We start from the raw sequence: 27,364 nt of genomic DNA, 5'->3' as shown, positions 1-27,364 counted from the left end.
GAAAGCCCTATGAAGTGGTATATAAGTCTAACTGCTATTGCTATTGCTATTAGAGTGGTATAACTTTGCAACCAATCCTCGTGTTTGCAACCTTTGTGAGTCTATAAAGGAAAGGAAGTGTGAAGTGAGACCGTAAGCACAGTTGCAGTTTCACTTAGCGACTATTTCCACTGTGGTTATTAAATGAGGACTGCCTCTACATGTGACATTGGTCAGATGTCTCAAAGGTGCTTTTTCTGGAGGCAACTGGACTTTTTTTCTTTTTCTTTGAAGGTGTTTCAAGAAGCTTCTTCAGCTCTGACAGGATAGTGGGGAATGGAAGGATTTATATTCCTTGGTTATTTGCATACTTTTAGTCTTCAAAGAAAAACCAAGGAGGTCCATTTTGCCTCCTGAAGAAGCATCCTTGGGAGAACCATGACCTGGATGACAGAGAATCTCACCAGAGTTTTGGCTATACAATTTGGGATGAACGCCCTTGGAATGGTGTGGGAGTAGGAATGGATTTCCAGAGGAAAAAATTGCAGACTACAGGAACTAGGAGCACTAACTCAGGTGACCCTGAGGACAGAGATAAACCTCCAAGTGCTTCAACGACCCTCTAAAAAGATGCAAATGTCCAGCTGTCTGCAAGGAGTATAAATCCTTCCATTCTCCACCATCCAGTCAGAGCTGAAGAAGCTTCTTGGATGAGAAGCGAAATGTCTCCAAAAGAAAAACCAAGAAAGTCCAGTTGCCTCCAGAAAAAGCACTGTGACCTCGATGACTGAGAATCTCTACAGACTATATGAGCCTTGGTAGCACAGTGGTTAGAGTGCAGTACTGCCATCTACATCTGCTGCCTGCCGGCTACCTGCAATTTGGCAGTTCAAATCCCACCAGGCTCATGGTTGACTCAGCCTTCCATCCTTCCAAGGTGGATAAAATGAGGACCCAGATTGTTCGGGTCAACAGGCTGACTCTGTAAACCGCTTAGAGAGGGCTGGAAAGCACTGTGAAGCAGTATATAAGTCTAAGTGCTACTGCTATTGCTCCTCCTTTTCTCCTTCCTTCCTTCCTTCCTTCCTTCCTTCGCACAATGGTTAGAATGCAGTATTGCAGGCTGACTCTGCTCACTGCCAGCAGTTCAAGCCTGACTGGCTCAAGGTTGACTCAGCCTTCCATCCTTCCGAGGTGGGTAAAATGAGGACCCAGATTGTTGGGGTCAAGAGGCTGACTCTGTAAACCGCTTAGAGAGGGCTGTAAAGCACTGTGAAGCGGTATATAAGTCTAAGTGCTACTGCTATTGCTCCTCCTTTTCTCCTTCCTTCCTTCCTTCCTTCCTTCCTTCCTTCCTTCGCACAATGGTTAGAATGCAGTATTGCAGGCTGACTCTGCTCACTGCCAGCAGTTCAAGCCTGACTGGCTCAAGGTTGACTCAGCCTTCCATCCTTCCGAGGTGGGTAAAATGAGGACCCAGATTGTTGGGGTCAAGAGGCTGACTCTGTAAACCGCTTAGAGAGGGCTGTAAAGCACTGCGAAGCGGTATATAAGTCTAAGTGCTATTGCTATTGGTCAGGTGAATTTGGGGGAGAAGACAGCTGCGGTTTGGGTGCAAACATTTTTTTTTTCTCCCAGAAGGATTTCTCATCTTCCCCCGAAAGGCACAATTTGCAGTAACACATAAAAAGAAATTCTGCAAGTGGCTATTAACATAAAGTTGACATTTGGGATCTGGTAGTTGTTTACAAACGGAAACACTCATCAAAACAAGCAACATTTGTGTACAACGTAATCCTAAGAGGCGGTGGATGTTAGCTGCTTCCCTACCAGGGTTCCTATGCACATAGTGGTTTAATTATGCCACTTCCTATTTGTGGCCTATATATGTATATTTTCCCCCTTTGCAAAAAATTCTCACAGCATCGTCCCCGGGATTTGCATCTTGAAGCACCGTGAAAAGCTGTAAAGGCACAATTAGCGAATTTTATGTAATAACTTTGTCATTTTTAATTAGAACAAAGTAAAATGATCGAGAGGAACAAGGCAGGGCAAGGCACCAAAGAATACTGCTGGGAAGGCTTGGTTGAATGTACAGCCCTTTGATCAGAGGTAGCAATTAGAATAATTTTAGCGAACAACTGGAGAACTCATGGATGTTTCAGGGCTGTGAGAAAGACGTGACATCAACGTTTCTGGCTCCCTTATTAGCTGCATAAAGGGAAGACATTTACCAGGTGTAAATTCTTAGGAAAATGAGATAATTTAGGAAATATTAAAAGGGCAGAATATTTCCCCCTAAAAGGGAGACACAAATTCAGTCCCATTAAGGCTTGAGCCAGTCTATTCTACATAACGAAGATCTATCTCCTTCAGGCAGAGCCATAGTAGGAATTCCGAAGCCTTTTCATTACATCATCACCCAGCAACAGCTCAACCAAGCTTGGGACTCAAAAGAAAGCCTACAAAGTCAACTAGCTTTGACCTCCTGGAAGTTTGACCACCAGTCAGAATACATTTCTTACACAGGAACAGGAAGCTCCAAGGCAGGACCCAAGAGAGAGTATAAAACTCATATTTGTCCTTTTTTTCCTTCAAGATCTTCAAGGCATGTCATCCCCTTTTCCCCCAGGATCTCAAACCATGTGTCCACCATCAATAAACCTTCTTTCCAAGTAACTTCCATGAATCCAGTGTCTTTTTCCTCACTTGGAACTGAACCCAGATGGACATTTCTTCCAACATCAGAGGAACAGGCCATAAATAATCTTCTGCCGTCCTTCCTGCTTTGCAAATCTTGTGATTGCATTTTTTTCCGTCCCAAACCCACCCACCACATGGGGAAATAGTAACGGTTTCAACTGATTGAATGAATGAAATCAAGATTCGTAGAACTCCAATCTCAGCACCCTATCTTTGTAATATTGTATTGTAGGAAGTTAGCACCCACGCCTCTCCTAGAAGAATGAAATATTATAGGGAATATTTAAAAATACAGAATATTATACCACCCTGGATGAGAAAAGGAGAAACATGGCCTTGGAAAGCAGCCCCCACCGTTGTTAATAGCCCCAGAAAGACTGGTGCCAACCTGTCTGCAAGACAAAAGACTGGGCCAGCTTATTCACAAGACAAAAGACCTTCACACACAGGGCAGGATAGGATTAACCCTCACTCACAATCCAAGCCAAGACAAAGCCATTAAGCCATAATAGGAATTGCCCAAAGCCCCTTCATTACATCACCCAGCAAGAAGAGCCGAGGTGGTGCAGTGATTAGGGTGCAGTACTTCAGCTGACTGACTTCATCTGCAGTTCAGCGGTTCAAATCTCACCGGCTCAAGGTTGACTCAGCCTTCCATCCTTCCGAGGTGGGTGAAATGAGGACCCAGACTGTGGGGGCGATATGCTGACTCTGTAAACCTCTTAGAGAGGGCTGAAAGCCCTATGAAGCGGTATATAAGTCTAACTGCTATTGCTAGATTCAACCAAGTCTGGGACTCAAGAAAACCTATAAAGTTGCCTCTGCATGGCCCCATGGGAGTCTGACAACCAATCAGAATACATTTCTTACACAGGAACAGGATGCTCCAAGGCAGGGCCCAAGAGAGGGTCTCTCTCTCTCCCCCTCCCTCTCCCTCTCTCTCCCATGTGCTCAATTGTCCAGGACCTCAAGCCATGTGATCCTGTCCACCATTAGAACCATTTTTTCAATCAGCCTCCATGTCTCCAGTGTCTTTTTCCACACTTGGAAATGAACCCAGGTGGATATTTCTTCCAATAGTATTGTGCCAGTTTGATCTAGTAGTGGTTATGGCATCAGGCTAGTCACTGGGAGACTCTGAGTTCTAGTTCTGCCTTAGGCATGAAAGCCGGTTGGGTGACTCTGGGCCAATCCCCAGGAGACGGTGAGTTCTAATCCCGCCTTAGCCATGAGAGCCAATGGGTGACTTTGGACTGGGGACATTCTCTCAGTCTAACCAACCTCACCAGTGGTGGGTTCCTCTCCCTGTCGCTACCAGTTCACTGCGCACTCCACCTCCCCTGCTGCTCGTCGGACACCCAGCTGCTTGTCGGAGGTCGCTGTGCGCGTGTGCGCAATTGGCCTGGTTTCTTTAAAACACGGGTATGGTATGTGAGCGGGCGGGTGGGTCAAACATGCTACTGTACCGATACGGTGGCTGCTGCTCCCGGCTACTACTGGTATGCCCGTACTGGGCCATACCGACCAGAACCCACCACTGAACCTCACAGGTTTGTTGCGGAGAAAATAGAAGGAGGCAGGAGTATCAGTTATGTTCACTGCCTTGAGTTATTTATAAAAGCTAATAAAAGTAGGATATAAATCAGCAAAAATTATATGATGCATTCATTGTGTAACTCTTTTTTTCCTATAATGGCTTTGTTTATTTCCTCCAATGGGCTTGCTTCTGTTTTTTTTTTTTCTCGGCTGTGATGGAAAAGTCTTTCTCACATTGCTACAGAAAATATCTAAGGCATAATAGATTATTAACAAGTTTCAACCGTTATGTAAACTGTGTGTAGTTTGGCACACATAACTATCTCGAGCTCAGATATTTTAAAATCCTTTGCCAATAAACATACGTACTTATCTGGTTAATCGTTAAAGATTCTGTATGTCAAGCTTGTTTCTGGAAGATTAAGTTTGTAGTTGTGTTGGAGACTTCAGTAGGAGCTGCGCACGTGTGAAATTAGGACAAAAGGAAAAACAAGGCCCTCCAAAAGAAACGTTCACAGGTTCTTTTGAGCTTACGTTGTTCTCAGTCAAACTCAGCCTTTCTTAGGGATTCTAATGGAATTTTTGTTTTATTTATTTTAATTTTAAAAATAAAATAAAAATGTCAAATCAATGCTTGAGCAGCGTGACATCTGGGTGCCATGCATTCCAGTACAAACCAAACTAGTCAAATTAAACAGTATTAAACATTCACAGCCAACTTATAAAATCCCCATAACAATACACATCTATATTTGGTCTAACAGAGTTTTTAAAGACCTTCTCAGCGTGATTGGAAATAAGATTATAGGCACCGTTACTTGTAAGTCAGTTAGTGCCCTAAAGAGGAATAGGCAGCATACATTTTTTTTAGGTTTAGGTTTAGGTTTATTAGATTTATATGCCGCCCTTCTCCCAAGGACTCAGGGCGGCATACAACATTAAAAGAAACACATAATACAAAAGTTTTTTAAAAAAAATAGAATATCCCAAACCCAATGAAAATTGACAATGACATTTTAAAAAAATTCGAATAAAAATTAACAGTGATCAATAATTTATTTTGTTTTGTTCAGGCCAGGCTGGCATGCTTTTAAAAAAGAAGCAATATAAGTAGGAGAAACTGAGATGGGAAGGAAGGAAGGAAAGAAGGAAGGAAAAAAGAAGAAAGGGAACAAGAAATAAAGTAGGAAGGGAGGAAGAGAAGGAAGGAAGGAAGGAAGGAAAGAAGGAAAAGAGGTAGAAATAGAAAAAGAAAGAAAGAAAAGAGAGGAGAGGGGGAGAGAAGAAGAAAAGAAGGAAGGAAAAGAGATAGAAATAGAAAAGAGACGAGAGGATGGGAGAGAGGAAGGAAGGAAAGAAGGAAAGAAAAAAGAAGAAAGGGAACAAGAAATAAAGTAGGAAGGGAGGAAGAGAAGGAAGGAAGGAAGGAAGGAAAGAAGGAAAAGAGGTAGAAATAGAAAAAGAAAGAAAGAAAAGAGAGGAGAGGGGGAGAGAAGAAGAAAAGAAGGAAGGAAAAGAGATAGAAATAGAAAAGAGACGAGAGGATGGGAGAGAGGAAGGAAGGAAAGAAGGAAAGAAAAAAGAAGAAAGGGAACAAGAAATAAAGTAGGAAGGGAGAAAGGAAGGAAGGAAAGAAGGAAAAGAGGTAGAAATAGAAAAAGAAAGAAAGAAAAGAGAGGAGAGGGGGAGAGAAGAAGAAAGGAAGGAAAAGAGATAGAAATAGAAAAGAGACGAGGGGGGAGAGAGGAAGGAAGGAAAGAAGGAAGGAAAAAGGGAGAAAGGGAACAAGAAATAAAGTAGGAAGGGAGGAAGAAAAGGAAGGAAGGAAAGAAGGGAAAGAGATAGAAATAGAAAAAGAAAGAAAGAAAAGAGGAGAGGGGGAGAGAAGAAGAAAAGAAGGAAGGAAAAGAGATAGAAATAGAAAAAAGACGAGAGGGGGGAGAGAGGAAGGAAGGAATGAAGGAAGGAAAAAGGGAGAGCGAACAACAAAAAGGAGTGAGGAGGGAAGGAAAAGAGAGAATCTATCAATCAGAATAGAGCTAGAAGGGACTTTGGAGGTCTTCTAGTCCAGCCCTCTGCTCAAGCAAGAGACGCTATGCCTTTTCAGATAGGGGGCTGCCCAGTCTCTTCTTAAAAACCTCCAGTGATAAAGCACCTACAACTTCTGAAGGCAACTTCTGTTCCACTGGTTAATTGTCCTCACTGTTAGGAAATGTCTCCTTAATTCCAAGTTGCTTCTCTCCTTGATTAGTTTCCACCCATTGTGTCTTGCCTTGCTTTCTGATGCTTTGGAAAATAAACTGACCCCCTCTTATTGTGGCAGCACCTCAAACACTGGAATACTGCTATCATGTACCCCTATTCTCTAGATTATCCATACCCAGTTCCTGCAACTCTTCCTTCGTATGTTTTCATCTCCAGGCCCTTAAACATCTTAGCTGCTCTTCTTTGCACTTTTTCCCAAAGTCTCAACATCTTTTTTGTAATGTATTGACCAAAACTGGACGTAGCATTCCAAGTGTGGCCCTACTAATGATTTATAAAGCGGTACTCATACTTTACACGGTTCTGATTCTATATCTCTGTTTATACAACCAAGGATTGCATTAGCTTTTTGGCTGCTGCCGCGTACTGCTGGCTCAAGTTTAAAGGATCATCCACTAAGACTTCCAAGGTCCCCCTCACAGTTACTGTTTTTGAGCCAGGTTTAGCCTCATGATCTGTACTCGTATCTTTGGTTTTTTCCTGCCTAGATGTAAAACCTTGCTTTTCTCCACATTAAATTTCATGTTGTTGGATAAGGCGCATGGTTCAAGATCTTTCTGGATCCTGAGCTTGTCTTCTGCATTGTTGGCTATTCCTACCAGTTTAGTGTCATCTGCAAATTTCCTGAGTTCCCCTTCTATTCCTGTGATGTTCCCGTGGTTCGTCCATGAGGCCAATGTGGAGAAAAGACACGGACACGATCCTTCTCGGGATGGAGCGACCCAGATTGGGGGTCTGAGAGCCCCTTTTATTGAGATAGGACAAAGGCAGGAGGAGCAATCAGCATGTGATTAAAAACAACAACTGATCTACTGCTCAGGGAAGTTCTGTCTATATATGGTCAAATCCTGGGCGTCATTGGTAGGGCACATCTCAGGATGTTATGTTATGAACTATCAGGATGTTATGGAGTTTTAGGAGTTTGTTTTCTCCTGTGTGGTTCAGCGTGGCTCTGCATGCCCTGTTATGAACTGGGCCATGGGTGACCCACACCTATACAAGGAACTATATTACAACATATTCCCTCATCTAAGCCATTGATGAAGACATTGTACAGGGCCTAAGATGAAACTCTTGTGGTACCCCACTTCCTTCCCTTCATGTAGTACCGTTAAAGACTCTTCACTGAGTGCAGTTTATGAGCCAGTTACAAATCCATCCTGGTGATGCTAGCCATCTCACTTTTTTTTCTAGCTTACCAAGAAGTATGTTGTGGTCTACTTTGTCAAATGCCTTGCTGAAATCTAAGTATACTATGTCCACAGCATTTTGCTGGTTTACTAATTTAGTTACTTTGTTAAATAATGAAATAAGAGTGGTTTGGCATGACCTGTTTGTGACAAACTTGTGCTGGTTTCTAGTTAAAGATAGAGGGAGGAAGGGAGGGAGGGAGAGAGAGAGGAAAGGAAGGAAAAGAAAAAGAGAAGGAAGGAGGTAAAGAAAAGAAAGAAGAAAGGAAAAGGAAAGGGGAAGGAAGGAAAAGAAAGAAGGGAGGAAAAGAAAGGAAAAGAGAAGGAAGGAAAGAAGTGAAGAAAAGAAAAAGAGAATGGAGGGAGGGAAAGAGGGAGGAAAGGAAGGAAAAGAAAAAGGGAAGGAAGGAAGGAAAGAAAGAGAAGAAGGAAAGGGGAAAGGGGAAGGAAGGAAAAGAAAGAAGGGAGGAAAAGAAAGGAAAAGAGAAGGAAAGAAGTGAAGAAAAGAAAGAGAATGGAGGGAGGGAGGGAAAGAGGGAGGAAAGGAAGGAAAGGAAAAAGGAAAGAGGGAAAGAAATGAAAGAGAAGGAAAGAAAGAAGGAAAGAAAGAGAAAGGGAAGGAAGGAAAGAAAGAAGGATGGATGGATGGAAAGAAGGAAAAGAAAAAGGGAAAGAAGGAAGGAAAGATGGACGGGAGGAAGGAAGGGAAAGAAGGGAGGAAAAGAAAGGAAAAGAAAGAGAAAGAAGGAAAGAAGTGAGGAAAAGAGAAAGGATGGATGGAAGGAAGGAAGAGAGAGCGAGAGAGAGAAAGAAAAGAAAAGAAGCCCCCGCCCTCCACTTAGACTACCGCATTCCCACCTGCAAGTTCTCCCCCTCGTGGGAAGCCCACCGAGAGCCGTTCCCTCCGGGTTCCTCGCCCCCAGGGATGCCGCGCTCCCTCCCGGAGGAAACCAGCCGGGTCCTTGGCGCGCGGGGCCTTCGCCCCTCCTCCCCCTCCTCTCCCCCACCCCGCGCGCGAGCCAGCCCTCCCCCCCCCCCCCCAGCCTGCGTGCCTGACGGTCCTCCTCGGCTCCCTCTCCCCGAGCAGGCGGGGCGGCGGCGGCGGCGGCGGCGGCGGTGCCCAGGCTACGCGCTGCCCGTCTTCTGCGCACTGCCTGCTCCGCCTGGCTGCTTCTCCCTCGCTCGCTGCCTGGACGCCGCCGGCCGGCTCCGTCTTCTCCGAGGGCGAAGGAAGCCGAGGGAGGGGAGCGCGGCCAGGGCTGCCCGAGCGGGGCAGGTGAGTCCGGCCAAGGCGGCGAAGCTGCGGGAAGGCGAGGGGCGAAGGAGGACGCAGGCGCGCGCGCGCGGCAAGGCGGCTCCGGGTGGGGGGAGATGTCGGGGGACCCGGGCCGGCACTTCGCGCGTGGAAGCAGGACGGAGACGCCGCGGTGCCTTGCCGGCTGGCGGCATCCCGTTCCCGCTGCTTGGGGCTGGAGAAGGGCAAGGCGAAGCCGGTCGGGGGCGCAAGGATTGCCCCCCCTCTTCCTCCTCCTTTCCGCCGGACGACTTTGGTCTCCGTTGCAGGATGGGACTGTCCCGCTCGCGCTCGCTTGGTCACCGCTGCCTGCCTGCCTCCGGCGCGCGTGGGTAACGTGCAGCGGGGTGTCGTGGGAATGAAAGAGAGATGAATTGGATGGATGGATGGATGGATGGATGGATGGATGGTGAAGGGATAAGAGAAGGAAGGAAGGAAGGAAGGAAGGGGTGATGGTGTAAAGGAGAGAGGGAGGGAAGGAAGGAAGGGGTCCAGAAGATAGGAAGAGGTAAAGGGATAAAGGAGAGAGAGAGAGGGAAGGAAGGAAATAAATAAATAAAGGAAGGAAGGAAAGAAAGAAAGAAAGAAAGAAAGAAAGAAAGAAAGAAAGGGTCCAGAAGATAAGAAAGGGGTGATGGTGTAAAGGAGGGAGGGAAGGAAGGAAGGAAGGGGTCCAGAAGATAGGAAGAGGGTGAAGGGATAAAGGAGAGAGAGAGAGAGGGAAGAAGGAAGGAAGGAAGGAAGGAAGGGGTCCAGAAGATAGGAAGGGATGATGGGGTAAAGGAGAGAGGGAGAGAAGGAAGGAAGCAAGGAAGGAAAGAAAGAAGAAGGGGTCCAGAAGATAGGAAGGGGATGAAGGGATAAGGAGAGAGATAGAGGGAAGGAAGGAAGGAAGGAAAAGAAGAAAGAAAGGGAAAAAAGAAAGAAAGAAAGAAAGAAGAAAGAAAGAAGGGGTCCAGAAGATAGGAAGGGGTGAAGGGATAAGGAAGAGAGGGAGAGAAGGAAGGAAGGAAAGAAAGAAAGAAAAGGTCCAGAAGGATTGACCCCCTTGAGAATAATCCGCTAGTTGACCCTAGCTGTTTGCTGATTGTTATGTTTGTAATAACAACCCACTAGGCTAATGTTTTAATGCACCCCCCATTCACCATTTATCGCCCCACTCTGGGCTGGGAGTGGAGGTGGGGGTGGGGTCTTTAAGGCAGAGATTCTCTGTGAGAGATGCTTGCTTGCCAGTGGTTTGCAAGCTTGTGTTGGAAGGGAACCTAAGCATTGCTTCCGGACCCATCATGGTGAGAAGAAAGGTTTCACTTCAAAGTTGGTGGGCTTTGGGTGCCACATGTTTCTGTTCAAAATACAGCGAGGTTCAGAGAACCACAGAGATCCCGTGTCTCCTGGCACTTGACTCTGAGAGGAGACAACCACCAAAGATGCTTCATGTTGTCCACTTAAGAGGAGGCTTTTGTGTGCACCAAATTGTGATCTCTTCCTTCCATAATGGATTGCATCTCAGGCTTTCCTCTCCCAATTGCAATATTTATATCCCTTCTACATTTTCCGGAGGAGACGATTGGACAATTTTTTCCCCTTTTTTTCTTTTATTTAGTTTGTCGAACATGTACAAGACAGCAGGTATAAGTATAAACATGGGCATGAACAAAGGAAATGAGTACAAATAAATGGGGACAGTAGGACAGGGACGGAAGGCACGCTGGTGCGCTTATTCACGCCCTCTTTACGGACCTCTTAGGAATGGGGTGAGGTCCACGGTAGACAGTTTAAGGTTGAAGCTGTTTGAGGGTTTGAGGATGTAACAACAGAGTCAGGTAGAGCATTCCAGGTGTTGACCACTCTGTTGCTGAAGTCGTATTTCCTGCAATCGTGTTTGGAGCGGTTTACCTTGAGTTTGTATCTATTGTTTACCCACGTATTATTGCGGTTGAAGCTGAAGTAGTTGTTGACAGGTAGGACATTGTGGCAGACAATTTTGTGTACTACGCTTAGGTCACACCGTAGGCGGCATAGTTCCAGATCGTCCAAGCCGAAAATTTCGAGCCTGTTGGCATAAGAGATTCTATCGCGAGCAGAGATTGTCAATTTCTTGACAAATGTCAAGGAAGAGGTTATGATCAGGATAATTTTCATCCAAGAGATATAAATCCATGCCTGGTGATGGGGTTTTTTGTTTTTGGTCCCTTTCTCCATGCCATAAAGCATGGGGATAAATCAAGTTTATGTAATAGGAGTATTCTGTTTAACTGCCTCGCTCTATCAGTGGGATGCATGGATGAGAGCAAAGCAGCAGGAGGGTCACAAGAGGGTCCTTATTGATTCTTGTAGTAGAAGAAGAAAGAAGAGGTGAAGTTCCGATGTGACTTCATCTCACAGTTGGGTTCCTCTGTCGATTAATGAAATAGCATTGTAGCAAAAGAGAGAGATGGAAGGCTTTTAGTTCTCTGTGCAACCAAAGTTTTGGTGATCGCTACAAGTTTACTAGGTATGTCCAATTTCTCCAGTCTGGTGTCCCCTAAACGGGTTAATTCAGCTCCCTTGTCGTCGATGTAGCTTAACATCGAGAACAACTTAAATCTAATAGGTTGAGGAAACGTTAGCACTCTTTATGTGTGAATGTGGATTTTAGATGCAATGGATCCTAATGGAAAAGTTCAAAGGGGACTTTAGAAGTTGCAGATGCTTCATTACTGGAGGTTTTCAAGAAGAGACTGGACCGGTCACTTGTCACAAATTGTAGAGGGTCCCCTGCTTGAGCAAGGGGTTGGACTAGGTGACCTTCAAGGTCCCTTCCAGCCCTACTCTGATGGATTGACGGGCTCTGTTTTTTTTCAACTGTTTTTTGCTTTACTAAAAGCTATATTTTTACCAAAAGAGAAAAAAACGTAAGATATTGTAGATCTGTGTTAATCTACTTTGGCACCCTTAAGATGTGTAGACTTCCAACTCTCAGACTGACTGGGGAATTATGGGAGTTGAAGTCCACACATCTTGAAGGTGTTGAGATTGAGAAACATTGATTTTTAGAATTTCACGTGGAACACGTGTTGGAGTGACTGGACTAAGAGTTGCGAGGTTCTGATTCAAACTTCTTCTCTGCTCTAGAGGTTCACTCAGCAAATTTGAACCACTCAAGGTCCAAAGCCAGGAAGAAAACTGCATTTTAGTTAAAGTGAATACAGATACTCCTCGACTTAAGACCACAATTGAGCCAAAAATTCTGTTGCCAAGTGTTGCCAAGTGATTTTTTGCCCTATTTAACGATCTTCTTTGTCACGTTTGTTAAATGAATCACCGCAGTTGTTAAATTAGCAATATGGTTGTTAAATGAATCTGTCTTCTCCATGGATTTTGCTTGTCAGAAGGTTGCAAAAGTTAATCTTGTGACTTTGGGACACTGCAGCCGTCATAAATATGAGTCAGTTGCCAAGCATCTGAATTTTGATTACCTGACCATGGGGATGCTGCAACAGTCATAAAGTGTGAAAAATGGTCATAAGTCACTCTTTTCAGTGCCTTTGTAACTGTGAGTGGTCACTGTTGTGGCCCAGCAGGTGCCGTTGGAGTTGCCACCAAACTCCGACAGCGAGGGGCCCTATGAGTCGGCTCTGGAGGATGTGGAGGACCCTGGACAGGGTTCCGACTCCGAGCAGGGTGCAGAGAGGCTGGTTGGCCACCAGGAGGCACCTGAGCCTTGGACCAGTGGGGAGGAGACAAGGGCGAGTGAGCCAGAGGCCAGTAGTGAGTTGTCCCTGGATGCATGCCATCGAAGAGCTACTAGGTGTCAGGAACAATTACGCAATTACAGGTGATTGTACTCAGCTGGTGGTCATTAGGCTCCTCTCCAGACTATAAAAGCTACTTGTGCACACAGCCCTCTTTGCAGAAGTCAACACAGGATTGAATGTCGGAGGACAGTACTGGGAGCTTGGCAGGCTGGATTGCTGCCAAGCCTTATCTGTGTTTATTGCTGCCTGAGTTTGTCTGAGTTACTGCCAAGGTCCTTATCTGTTTGTTTTGCTTGGTTTCAGCCACTGAGGTTTTGATGTCTTGCTATTAAAGGACATTCCAGTTAAGCTTGTCTCGGCATTTGTTACTGGACGGAGGAGGGGGTCAGAACAGGTCACTAAATGAACTGTTGTAAGTCAAGGACTACCTTATAAACAAGAGAATTCCATTCAGTTTGAGTTAAAAGGGAGATTTTTTACTTGCCCGATGTTATAATGGAAAGATATAAAAATAGTCATCAGAGCTCTAAGCCCATCATGAAAGATGCCAATTAACTCAGCCAGATGTAATTTTCAAACTTCAATTTGTTCTTAGATTTGTGCTTCCTTCTGGCAGGAAATGATCATTTACCTGTATTCAGTTGGGAGATCTTTTGACTTGGAGAAATAGAGGCCACAGAGAATAAAATAATTCTTTTATTTGGTTATATGCATTTAGAATTGTGGCATTTTGTCCAAGAGAATAGAATAGAATGGAATGGAATGGAATAGAATAATAGGAATAGGAATAGGATAGAAGTAGGAATGGAATAGGAATAGAATAGGGATAAGGATAGGGATAGGGATAGGATAGGATAGAATAGAATAGAATAGCAGTAGGAATAGGAATAGAACATGAATAGGGATAGGGATAGGGATAGGAATAGAGTAGGAATAGGAATAGGATAGGGGTAGGGGTAGGGGTAGGGGTAGGAATAAAATAGAATAGAATAGAGTAGCAGTAGCAGTAGGAATAGAATAGGGATAGGGATAGAATAGGAATAGAATAGAATAGGAGTAGGAACAGAATAGGACTAGAATAGGAATAGGAATAGGAATAGGATAGAATAGAACAGGAGTAGGAAAGAATAGGATAGGATAGAAGTAGGAATGGAATAGGAATAGGAATAGGAAAGAATAGTATAGTATATAGTATATAGTATATAGTATATAGTATATAGTATATAGTATATAGTATATAGTATATAGTATATAGTATATAGTATATAGTATATAGTATATAGTATATAGTATATAGTATATAGTATATAATATATAGTGTGTAGTATATAGTGTGTAGTGTAGTGTAGGGTAGGATAGGATAGGATAGGATAGGATAGGATAGGATAGGATAGGACAGGACAGGACAGAGTTACGGTTAGGTTAGGGTTAGGGTTGGAATGGAATGGAATAGGAATAGGTAGAATAGAATAGAATAGAATAAGAATTCTTTATTGGCCAAGTGTGATTGGACACACAAAGAATTTGTCTTCGGTGCATAAGTTCTCAGTGTACATAAAAAATACATTCATCAAGAATCATAAGATACAGCACTTAGTAATAGTCATACGATACTAAATAAGCCATCAACATAAATCATACTAGAAAACTAAACAAAGCAACATAAACTGTAAAGATACAAGCAACAAAATTATAGTCATAAAGAGAAAATGAGCTAGGTAATAGGAAGGATGAGAAGGAGAATAGTTCTGCAGCCTTAGTAAATAGTTTGACAGTGTTGTGCGGATTAATTGTTTAGCAGAGTGATGACATTCGGGAAAAACCTGTCCTTGTGTCTAGTTGTTCTGGTGTGCAGTGCCCTATAGTGTCAGAAGTTGAAACAATTTATGTCCAGGATGTGAGGGGTCTGTAGATATTTCCACAGCCCTCTTTTTGACTCATGCAGTGTACAGGTTCTCGATGGAAGGCAGGGTGGTAGTAAATGTTGGCCTTGGGGGGGGGGGGGAACACCATTCACGCGACATCTAAGGATTTCTCCATGCTGCGGACATAATCTATGAATTGTTCCTTTTTTTTTTTTTTGATCAGGTTGCTGTGCTCACTAAAAAAAATACCCTGTCAAAAAAGTCTTTTAAACTTGCATGATGCCAAGATGTGTTTAGCCTGTGAAAGCTGTGAAACAATAAATGAGATGGAAGCAGCATGAAGAAAATCCTTTGGCGGCAAAATCAGTAGGAATTACTGGGGGTGGGTTGGTAGGTGGGAACACGCACCTGGCTGTTTGATTACTTTTGGCCTTTTCAAATGTGACAGTCTGTGTCTCTCTTGGTTTGCAAAGTGCTCTGTTGAGATTCCCCCCCCTTTTTTGTCCTTTAAAAAACAAACAAACCTGTGTGATGTGCAAATTTCCTCTTCATTTTCCCTTTAAAAAAAAAAATCAGCTCTTTTACAAGGATTAAGGAAATAGTTTCTTTCCTCAGCTCACCTCTCCAGCTCTAGATTTCTAAATTTTGGGTTGTTTTTCTGCCAATTATCTGAGTTCAGAATTTAAGTTTGAGGATGAGAAAACTAGGGGTGCAGTGCCTCCGTGGCTAAGACGCTGAGCTTGTCAATCAGAAAGGTCGGCAGTTCTGCGGTTCGATTCCCTAGCGCCGCATAACGGAGCGAGCTCCCGTGACTTGTCCCAGCTTCGGCCAACCTAGCAATTCGAAAGCACGTAAAAAATGCAAATAGAAAAATAGGAACCACCTTTGGTGGGAAGGTAACAGCTTTCTGGACACCTTTGGCATTTAGTCATGCCGGCCACATGACCACGGAGACGTCTTCGGACAGCACTGGTTCTTTGGCTTTGAAACGGAGATGAGCACTGCCCTCTAGAGTCAGGAACGACTAGCAGATAAGTGTGAGGGTTTAGGTTTAGGTTTAGGTTTTATTGGGATTTATATGCCGCCCTTTTCCCTGAGGGGACTCAGGGCGGCTTACAACCACAGGGTGGAACCACAGGGGGAACCATTACCTTTATGAGAAAACTGTAATTAAAATTTGCAGCAAAAACAAAGGCATTTGGTTTGAAGTGGTTGGCAAACAGGCTAGAAAACAAGAAGCCATGAGTTCAAGACCTGCCTTAGCCATGAAAGCCAACTGGATAACTTTGGGCCAGTCCCTCTCTTTCAGCCCAACCAACCACACAGGGTTGTTGTGGGGAAAAGAAGAGGGGGAAGGTGTGTTGGATATATTTGCCACCTTGAGTTAATTGTAAAAATAATGAATGCGAGATACAAATAAAATAGAAAAACATACATATAGACATGGTATATATTGACTGATTCATTGGAACAGGAACTTTTCTCCTTGTAGGGAAATCTTTTATTTTGTTGCTATTAACTTGATAATATTTATTGGATTTTTTTTTCCTCTGCCAAACAAGCTATTTATTTTACTAACAATCATGGGCTAAGTTACTTATAATTACTACCTTCTATAATACTGAATTCTTAAAAGGAAATGTAGATAGATGATAAATAGGTAGGTAGGTAAGTGAGAGAAAGACGATAGATAGATAGATAGATAGATAGATAGATAGATAGATAGATAGATAGATAGATAGATAGATAGATAGATAGATTAGATGGATAGATGGATAGATGGATAGATGGATAGAATAGATAGATACAAAAGATAGATGAGAGAGAGAATAGATAGATGATTGATAGATAGATAGATGATAGAGAGATAATAGAGAGATGATAGATAAAGACAATAGATAGAGACAAAAGATGGATGATAGAGAATATATGGATGATATTTATTTATTTATTTATTTATTTATTTATTTATTTATTTATTTATTTATTTATTAGACTTATATACCACTTCATAGGGCTTTCAGCCCACTCTAAGTGGTTTACAGATTTTTAGCAAATTGAGTCAGCAAATTGCCCCCACAGTCTGGGTCCTCATTTCACCCACCTGATGATAGATAGATAGATGATAGATAGATAGATAGATAGATAGATAGATAGATAGATAGATAGATAGATAGACAGACAGACAGACACATACATACATACATACATACATACATACATACATACATACATACATACAGGCAATAAATAGAGACAAAAGATAGATGAGAGATAGAGAATAGAAAGATAGATAGATAGATACAAAAGATCTGTATCTATCATGTATCTATAGATACATGATAGATAGAGGCAATAGATAAAGACAAAAGATAGATGAGAGAGAGAGAATAGATATATGATAGATAGATGATAGATATATGATAGATAGATAGAGAGAATAGATAGTGACAAAATATAGATGATAGAGAGAGAATAGATAGAGACAAAAGATAGATGAGAGAGAGAGAATAGATAGATGATAGATAGATGATAGGTAGATGATAGATAGAGAGAATAGATAGTGACAAAATATAGATTAGAGAGAGAATAGATAGAGACAAAAGATAGATGATAGAGAGAGAAAAGATAGATAGGTAGGTACAAAAGATAGATGAGAGAGAGAATAGATAGATAGATGATAGATAGATGATAGATAGATACAAAAGATAGTTGAGAGAGAGAATAGATAGATGATAGATAGATGATAGATAGAGAGAATAGAGACAAAAGATAGATGAGAGAGAGAGAGAGAGAGAATAGATAGATAGATAGATAGATAGATAGATAGATAGATAGATAGATAGATAGATAGATAGATGACAGACAGACAGACAGACAGACAGACAGACAGACAGATAAGCAAAATCCTTTCACAGAATCACAGGGACCTTCAAGGTCATTTGGTCCAACCCTCTGCCCAAGGCAGGAGACTGTATACCATCCCGGATCAATGCCTGTCCAGTCTGGGCTCTGATTGTTCCCTTGACATCCTCCTGGAGAACATTGTCCCAAGGTTTGCTCTCTCTCTCCTTTGCCTAGGTCACCAGCCCCAATGGGAAATGGTTCGGTGAAACCCAGGTACCTGCGGCGGTCGGTCAGCCATGTCGGAAGCTGTCCTTTTGGTTGTTCCAGTTGCGGCAAGGTCCTGAAGGACCAGGGGTTGAGCATCAGCACCATCACCGGAGCAGCAGATCTTCTGAGAAACAAGATCTGGGAGCTGGAGAAAGAGCTGAAGAGGCAGGAGGAAGAGTTGCACGAGAGGAGCTACCACATCTTGGAGCTTCAGGATCAGCTGGCCAAGCAAACCAAGACCATCGGAGACCTCACCGAAGAGCTGAAGTGTAAATGCGTCCAACTGAACAAGCTACAAGATGTCGTGGTCACTCAAGGGACGAATCCTTTCCTTTTCCCCAGCCTCACAGAGACACCCAGGGCCAGCCAGGCGGCAGGGAGCAACAGGAGAAGAGGCGCAAAAGAAGGGGTGTCAGCAGAGCCAACTACCCGGACATACGACCTAACGGAGCAACCTCGCTTTTCTTTCGAAAAAGCCCGTGTCCGAAAGGCCTCCAGGTGAGCATGCTTCCCATTCAGACTTACATAGGATGGGGGAATCGGCGTGTGCTTAGCACATCATGTTGTGCATTGACCAGAATGATTACTCAGGCTGATTCTAGCCAGCTGCTGTCATAATATGAAAAATCAGTTGCAGTCTTTTTTCTTTCGTTTCGGTTTATCTTTCGGCTGCCTTTCGAGGCCGGCTTTTCCACTCTGGTCCTAGGAGGGCATCTTAGGATCCATCTGGGCAGGAATGCATGTGTGTATGTGATACAGAAATGTAGTGCAATGGACATGGAAAGCTACCGTATTTTTCGGACTAGAGTATAAGATGCACCAAGATTTTGAATGTAAATGTGTTTTTATTTTCCATTTTCATTTTCGTACAGTCACATATATACTGTGCACAACCGGGGCCATATAACATTAAACAATAAACACAGCCATTCCTCTTGTCAACAAAACCCCCAAAAATAGAGACCCAATGTACCTCTTCGACCCTCCATACACCCTTTCTTTCGCCCCCCTCCAACTTTCCATCTTCCCGCCATCATTCCCCTCTACCCTACTTCCCCTCCCCTTCTACCCCTCCCCTCTCCCGGTACACTCCCTCCCTTCCTTCTCACCCTCCCTCCAGTCCTCTCTCCCACCCTCTCTACCCCTCTTTCTTCTATCCCTCTACTCCTCCCTTCGGTGTATTTCTACTATCTATTAATATATTCAGCTTGTCCTATTGCACCAAGATTTTGAAGAGGTAAATTAAAAAAAAAAAGGTTTGCACATTGCAGGCCTCCCAAACTCTATGCATGCCTAATTTTTGTGAAAAATGGGGCACATAGAGAATTTGAGAGGCCTGCAAAGTCCTCCTTGCGGCTGGGGGAGCAAAAACAAGCAAAAAAAAATGCTCAGTTTTTGTGAAAAACGAGTCAGTTTTTTGCCCCCCCAAAAGGGCATGCGTATGCTTTGGGAGGCTTATAGAGTGCTCCTGGGGGCTGGGAGGGCAAAACAGGCAAAAAACGACCTGTTTTTCACTCGTTTTTGCCTCCCCCCAGCCCCCAGGAGCACTCTACAAGCCTCCCAAAGCATATGCATGTCCATTTTGTGAAGGGGTGGGGTTCGGGAGGCCAAAAATGCTGTATTCGTTGTATAAGATGCACCCAGATTTTACCCTCTTTTTTCATGGGAAAAGGTGCGTCTCCAAAAAATACGGTAGTTTGCATGTCACAAGTCATGATGCTGTGTGTTTGGGGGATTCTGTCGGTCCATTAGGGCTAAGGATTAGGAACAAAGGCTTCTTAACACATGTTGGGTTGAAAACCCCCAGTATAGGATATCAGCTTTGTCTTGTAGTATTAGATGGAATGGTGGTTTTTTTTTTTTAATTTCTCAAGTAGTTTCTATATGATGGATATAATTTAAGTCCTGGGCCCACCGTTGAATCGTAGGTTGCATATTTAGCGTTGTAAAAGGAGTCCTTGTTGCCCTCTGAGTTTGGTTGTTTTCTTGCAGACATTTCATTACCCAATGCACTGATGGGGTTACCTAGTTTGGGTAATGAAAGATCTGCCACAAAACAGACAACCTCAGAGAGCACCAAGCACCCCTTGTTTCAACCCCGATGTACAAATATTCTGTTTTACTGGTTCTAAAATTCTTTCCACATTGGTGCCATGGCATAGTGTGTCCATCCATCCAACCATCCATCCATCCATCCATCCATATCTCCCTCCCTCCCTCCATCTCTCCATCCATCTATTCTTCCCTCCATCCATCCTTCCATCCATCCATCCATCCATCCATCCATCCATCCATCCTTCCCTCCATCCTTCCTTCCTTCCTTCCCTCCATCCATCCTTCCATCCATCCATCCATCCATCCATCCTTCCATCCTTCCATCCACCCACCCATCCATCCATCCATCCTTCCATCCATCCATCCTTCCTTCCTTCCTTCCTTCCTTCCTTCCTTCCTTCCTTCCTTCCTTCCATCCATCCATCCATCCATCCATCCATCCATCCATCCATCCAATTTTGTGGACGCCAAACTCCCTAAACTTCTGAGCGGTTTATTTATTTAATGAATGAATGAAATACTTATGTACATATGAGAGCTTACGCACCGGAAACCAATTCCTTATGTGTCCAATCATACTTGGCTTGTATTTTTTTTATGATTTATATTGTTCTGTTGTTTCCTAGTACGATTTGATTGCTTATTAGTAACCCATGACTATCAATGAGTGTTGTATCTTATGATTCTTGATGAATTTATTTTTCTTCACTCTTTTTTTCTTCTCCCCCCTACCCTTTATGTGCACTGAGAGCATATGCACCAAAGATAAATTCTTTGTGTGTCCAATCACACTTGGCCAATAAAGAATTCGGTTCTGTTCTACTCCATTCCATTCTATTTTCTATTCTATTCTATTGTATTCTAGTCTAGTCTATTCTATTTTCTATTCTATTTTCTATTCCATCCATCCATTCCTATTCTATTCTATTCTATTCTACCCTACCCTACCCTACTCTACCCTACCCTACCCTATGCATACATACATACATTCTGTGAAAGAGATTCCTTGCCTGCAAGGAAGTATTTGTTCTCGGAGGACCTTCCCTCTGTAATTGCATAAGAGGAGAGAGATTTGGGATGAAAAGAAGAAAGCAGGGAGAAGAGCTAATTGTCCTATTCTATTCTATTCTATTCTATTCTACCCTACCCTACCCTACCCTACCCTACCCTATGCATACATACATACATTCTGTGAAAGAGATTCCTTGCCTGCAAGGAAGTATTTGTTCTCGGAGGACCTTCCCTCTGTATCTGCATAAGAGGAGAGAGATTTGGGATGAAAGGAAGAAAGCAGGGAGAAGAGCTAATTGTCCTATTCTATTCTATTCTATTCTACTTTACTCTACTCTACTCTACTCTACCTTACCCTACTCTACCCTACCCTACCCTACCCTACTCTACCCTACTCTACCCTACCCTACCCTACCCTACCCTACTCTACCCTACCCTACCCTACCCTACCCTACCCTATGCATACATACATACATTCTGTGAAAGAGATTCCTTGCCTGCAAGGAAGTATTTGTTCTCCAAGGACCTTCCCTCTGTAACTGCATAAGAGGAGAGAGATTTGGGATGAAAAGAAGAAAGCAGGGAGAAGAGCTAATTGTCCTATTCTATTCTATTCTATTCTATTCTACCCTACCCTACCCTACCCTACCCTACCCTATGCATACATACATACATTCTGTGAAAGAGATTCCTTGCCTGCAAGGAAGTATTTGTTCTCGGAGGACCTTCCCTCTGTATCTGCATAAGAGGAGAGAGATTTGGGATGAAAGGAAGAAAGCAGGGAGAAGAGCTAATTGTCCTATTCTATTCTATTCTATTCTACTTTACTCTACTCTACTCTACTCTACCTTACCCTACTCTACCTACCCTACCCTACCCTACTCTACCCTACTCTACCCTACCCTACCCTACCCTACCCTACTCTACCCTACCCTACCCTACCCTACCCTACCCTACCCTATGCATACATACATACATTCTGTGAAAGAGATTCCTTGCCTGCAAGGAAGTATTTGTTCTCCAAGGACCTTCCCTCTGTAACTGCATAAGAGGAGAGAGATTTGGGATGAAAAGAAGAAAGCAGGGAGAAGAGCTAATTGTCCTATTCTATTCTATTCTATTCTATTCTATTCTATTCTACCCTACCCTACCCTACCCTACCCTACCCTATGCATACATACATACATTCTGTGAAAGAGATTCCTTGCCTGCAAGGAAGTATTTGTTCTCGGAGGACCTTCCCTCTGTATCTGCATAAGAGGAGAGAGATTTGGGATGAAAGGAAGAAAGCAGGGAGAAGAGCTAATTGTCCTATTCTATTCTATTCTATTCTACTTTACTCTACTCTACTCTACTCTACCTTACCCTACTCTACCCTACCCTACCCTACCCTACTCTACCCTACCCTACCCTACCCTACCCTACCCTACCCTATGCATACATACATACATTCTGTGAAAGAGATTCCTTGCCTGCAAGGAAGTATTTGTTCTCCAAGGACCTTCCCTCTGTAACTGCATAAGAGGAGAGAGATTTGGGATGAAAAGAAGAAAGCAGGGAGAAGAGCTAATTGTCCTATTCTATTCTATTCTATTCTACCCTACCCTACCCTACCCTATGCATACATACATACATTCTGTGAAAGAGATTCCTTGCCTGCAAGGAAGTATTTGTTCTCGGAGGACCTTCCCTCTGTATCTGCATAAGAGGAGAGAGATTTGGGATGAAAGGAAGAAAGCAGGGAGAAGAGCTAATGTCCTATTCTATTCTATTCTATTCTACTTTACTCTACTCTACTCTACTCTACCTTACCCTACTCTACCTACCCTACCCTACCCTACTCTACCCTACCCTACCCTACCCTACCCTACCCTACCCTATGCATACATACATACATTCTGTGAAAGAGATTCCTTGCCTGCAAGGAAGTATGTGTTCTCCAAGGACCTTCCCTCTGTAACTGCATAAGAGGAGAGAGATTTGGGATGAAAAGAAGAAAGCAGGGAGAAGAGCTAATTGTCCTATTCTATTCTATTCTATTCTACCCTACCCTACCCTACCCTATGCATACATACATACATTCTGTGAAAGAGATTCCTTGCCTGCAAGGAAGTATTTGTTCTCCAAGGACCTTCCCTCTGTATCTGCATAAGAGGAGAGAGATTTGGGATGAAAAGAAGAAAGCAGGGAGAAGAGCTAATTGTTCAGTCTGGTGCACAAAAGCTGTTGCCAGTTCTTAAAATGTAAAAACTCACTCCTTATAAATGACTCTTCAAATGAAGAAACCGTGGGCTGTTTTTTTTTATTTAAGGTCCAGGGGAGTCATTCTAAATGTGGGCCTCATTTTTTTTGCGCTTTCATTCTGCTCCCTGTGAAGATTTTGTTCTCTCTTTTTTTTTTTTGGCCAATGGAATCGGTCTGTGTCTTTGCAACTTAAGATAATGTGGCGCATGGACACATTAGGCTTGTTTTTGTAGCTGATGCCTGCAATGGAGCAGAAGGGGAAAAAAACCCCCAAATATTATCCCAGGCTTAGAAATGATGTTCAACCAATGCCATTCCCAAGTAAAAAAACAAACAAACACTGATTTCCAACAACGAAGCTAGGCAGCTTCTACAAAGTGCCATTTTCCTCTTCTTGTTCTCTGCATTTCTCATTGATGCACAAATTTAAATAGAGGCTAGAGGAAAAGTACAATTATTAAAATGACAAGAACTTGATTAAGATGCTGCCCTGTCGTGTACCATAGCACACAGTTGGTGATATTCTTTTCTGCTCTTCCTTCTCATCCTATCTCCTGTTCTTCTAGCACAGCATGTTCAGCCTTGGCAACTTTAAAAATATGTGGACTTCAACTCCCAGAATTCTCCTACCAGCAATGTTGGCTGGGGAATTCTTCGAGTTTAAAAAAAATGCACTTTAATTTTTATTTTATAAGTTTTTTATTTTAAACACATAAACACATCAACAAAACAAACACATGACTTAAGACAACATAGGAACAAGAAGTCCCATCATGTATCATACAGCAGTTCCGTATCGGTTTCTTTGCAGTTAGTGTTTTCCCTTTCTATACTTTTCTATCTTACATTCATGGTCTCTTTATTCTTTATCCATTTTTATGTACAATTCTATATTTATTTATACTTAGCTATTTATAACCAAATATTGTTCACCTACAATGTGCTACATATTCTTACTATCATTTATTCTCTTACATACAATTCTAGGTATACATTCACACGGTTATTCTTTTTCTTCGCCAATCTTATACTATTGTTATTCCATTTAAAAGATTATAGGGTACAGTTTGGATTGGATTGTTTACCATCCCTAGCGCCTGTTATGACACCACCTTATTTTCTCTTTCTTTTCTTTTCTCTCTCCCTTCCTTCTCTACTTCCTTCCTTCCTCCTCTCCTTCCCCTTCTTTCTTCCCTTACCTCTCCCCTATTCTTACCCTCTCTCTTCCCCTTCCTACCCTCTCTCCTTCTCTTAAAGTTACCAAGGTTGAAAAAACACTGCAGGTAGTCCTTGAATTATGATCACAATTGAGTCCAAAATTACTGTTGCTAAATGAGACAGTCGTTAAGTGAGTTTCGCCCTATGTTATGACCTTTCTTGCCACAGTTGTTAAGTGAATCACTGCAGTTGTTAAGTTAGTAACAACGTTGAGATGTTGAGGTTGAGAAATATTGATTTAGAATATCATGTGGAACACGTGTTGGAGTGATTGGACCAAGAGTTGGGAGGGCCTGATTCAAATTCCCTCTCTGCTCTAGAGGTTAACTCAGTAAATTTGAACCAGTCAAGGTCAAAAGCCAGGAAGAAAGCTGTATTTTAGTTAAGGTGAATACAGGTAGTCCTTGACTTACGACCACAATTGAGCAAAAAAATTTTTTGTTGCTAAGTGAGACACTTGTTAGGTGAATTTTGCCCTATTTTGCTACCTTCTTTGTCTCACTTGTTAAGTGAATCACTGCAGTTGTTAAATTAGTAACACGGTCCTTAAGTGAATCTGGCTTCCTCATTGACTTGCTTAACAGAAGGCTTCAAAAGGGGATCACGTGACCACAGGACACTGCAACCGTCATAAATATGAATCAGTTGCCAAGCATCCGAATTTTGACCATGTCAAAATTCCTCATCACCGTGGGAATGCTACAATGGTCGTAAGTGTGAAAAACAGTCGTAAGTCACTTTGCTCTTATTCCTGTATTCTAGAAGCTTTGTTCTTTCAAGGTTTCAAGATGTGGCTGCTACATTTTAGACGTCTCCTTGAAGGTTACCTATTGAGTAGTGGGCTTCAGTAGGCAAGAACCAGGCCAGCATAGTTACAACAGCATTTATTGATTCACAAATGAAACTGAGGAACTGCAGGCAAATGCCCGTGATTTATACTCTAGGCCCACAGGGCCTTAACCAATCATAGGACTAGAAAAAGCCCGCCCAAATATAAATGTTCTACATTTCCCTCCAAAACAGATGGGGTCATCTAAAAGTTAGTTTCACTTTAGCACAGTTAACAGTTGGGGTCATCTAAAGGTTAGTTTCACTTTAGCACAGTTAACAGTTGGGGTCATCTAAAGGTTAGTTTCACTTTAGCACAGTTAACATTTGGGGTAATCTAAAGGTTAGTTTCACTTTAGCACAGTTAACACTTGGGGTCATCTAAAGGTTAGTTTCACTTTATCACAGTTAACAGTTGGGGTCATCTAAAGGTTAGTTTCACTTTATCACAGTTAACAGTTGGGGTCATCTAAAGGTTAGTTTCACTTTAGCACAGTTAACAGATGGGGTCATCTAAAAGTTAGTTTCACTTTAGCACAGTTAACAGTTGGGGTCATCTAAAAGTTAGTTTCACTTTAGCACAGTTAACAGTTGGAGTCATCTAAAGGTTAGTTTCACTTTAGCACAGTTAACAGATGGGGTCATCTAAAAGTTAGTTTCACTTTAGCACAGTTAACAGTTGGGGTCATCTAAAGGTTAGTTTCACTTTAGCACAGTTAACAGTTGGGGTCATCTAAAGGTTAGTTTCACTTTATCACAGTTAACAGTTGGGGTCATCTAAAGGTTAGTTTCACTTTATCACAGTTAACAGTTGGGGTCATCTAAAGGTTAGTTTCACTTTATCACAGTTAACATTTGGGGTAATCTAAAGGTTAGTTTCACTTTGGCCCAGTTAACAGTTAGGGTCATCTAAAGGTTAGTTTCACTTTATCACAGTTAACAGTTGGGGTCATCTAAAGGTTAGTTTCACTTTAGCACAGTTAACACAACTATATGCATTCAGTACATAACGCTACCCATCAGAAAACCTTCTGTACAGATAGTCCTCAATTTACAACAGTTCATTTAGTGACCGTTCAAAATTACAATGGCACTGAAAAAAAGTGACTCGCGACCATTTTTCACACTTACGACCATTGCAGCATCCCCATGGTCACTGGATTTACATTTGGGTGCCTGAAATCTGACACATATTTATGACGGTTGCAAACCAGATTCACTTAACCAACCATGTTACTAATTTGAGAACTGCAGGGATTCACTTAACAAATCTGCCGAGAAAAGTTGCAAAATGGAGCAAAACTCACTTAACGAATTTCTCAGTGAGCAACATAAATTTTGAGCTCAATTGTGGTTGCATGCTGAGGACTACTTGTACTGAACTCAAAAGCTGGTTCTAAGTGAAGCCCTAGCCTGCACAACGAAATAAGAGATCACCCATCAAAAGGGCAGGCGGACATATGTTGTTGTTGCTTTTTAAATTATAGATGTGTTAGACTTGTGAGAACAAACTTCTGGACTGAATAAATATTTAATCTGCTTCTGCAAGTTTTAGTTCTGAGAGATGATACTCTGCCAGAAATTGACACTGGAACTGGCAATCGTTTTATTAGGCTTTTAAGTCAGATTGGGGCAACCAGCAGTCCGTATGACATGTTGAGATTCAGACCTGTTTTATGCAGCTATGCCAACCTTCCCTGATGACTGAACTTTGGTGACACGATCTCCTGCCCTTTTAAGGCAGGAAGTACATGAATGTTGAATCCCAAGCTTTGAAATAGGCTTGACATCATTCAAACAATAAGTCCTCAATAGAATGGAATGGAATAGAATGGAATGGAATAGGAATAGGAAAGAATAGGGGTTGGAATAGAATAGGGATAGGATAGGATAGTATGAAATGAAAAGGAATGGAAATAGGAATAGAATAGGAAAGAATAGAATTGAATGGGAATGGGATGGGATGGAATAGAATAACAGAGTTGGAAGGGACCTTCGAGGTCTTCTAGTCCAACCTCCTGCTTAGGCAGAAAACCGTATAACATCTCAGAGAAATGTTGTCCAATCTCTTAGAAACTTCCAGTGTTGGAGCATTCACAACTTCTGGAGGCAAATTGTTCCACTGGTTAATTGTTCTAACTGTCAGGAAATTTCTCCTTAGTTCTAAGTATATGTGAACATTGTCCCTGGATAATGTTGAGTAGGTGCCCGGGACCAAAGCTTTATTCTTCTAAGCTTTCAATGTGTGCTGGAGCCCATCGCCTGGGAACTTCTCTCTTCCAGAATTTGTGTACTGGACTGTTCTATGTGAACAATGCAGTAGCT

At 42.6% G+C, this 27,364-nt stretch overlaps 1 protein-coding gene across 1 annotated transcript in view; it reads left to right on the top strand.

Annotated features, from left to right (window-relative positions):
• Window positions 1-8,745: 8,745 nt before the first annotated feature.
• PRKG2 (protein kinase cGMP-dependent 2) overlaps window positions 8,746-27,364 on the top strand; it is a 104,260-nt gene continuing 85,641 nt past the window's right edge. Inside the window, exons 1-2 of the mRNA XM_032224665.1 lie at window positions 8,746-8,949; window positions 17,651-18,181. Of these exons, the coding sequence (XP_032080556.1) occupies window positions 17,664-18,181 (518 nt within the window). The 5' untranslated portion in view covers window positions 8,746-8,949; window positions 17,651-17,663. The remainder of the gene's footprint in view (window positions 8,950-17,650; window positions 18,182-27,364) is intronic.

This window comes from Thamnophis elegans, chromosome 9, assembly GCF_009769535.1.
Source record: "Thamnophis elegans isolate rThaEle1 chromosome 9, rThaEle1.pri, whole genome shotgun sequence".
NCBI classification, from domain to species: domain Eukaryota; kingdom Metazoa; phylum Chordata; class Lepidosauria; order Squamata; family Colubridae; genus Thamnophis; species Thamnophis elegans.
The sequence above is the reverse complement of the archived record's forward strand: the minus strand, read 5'-3'. Positions and strand labels throughout refer to the sequence as shown.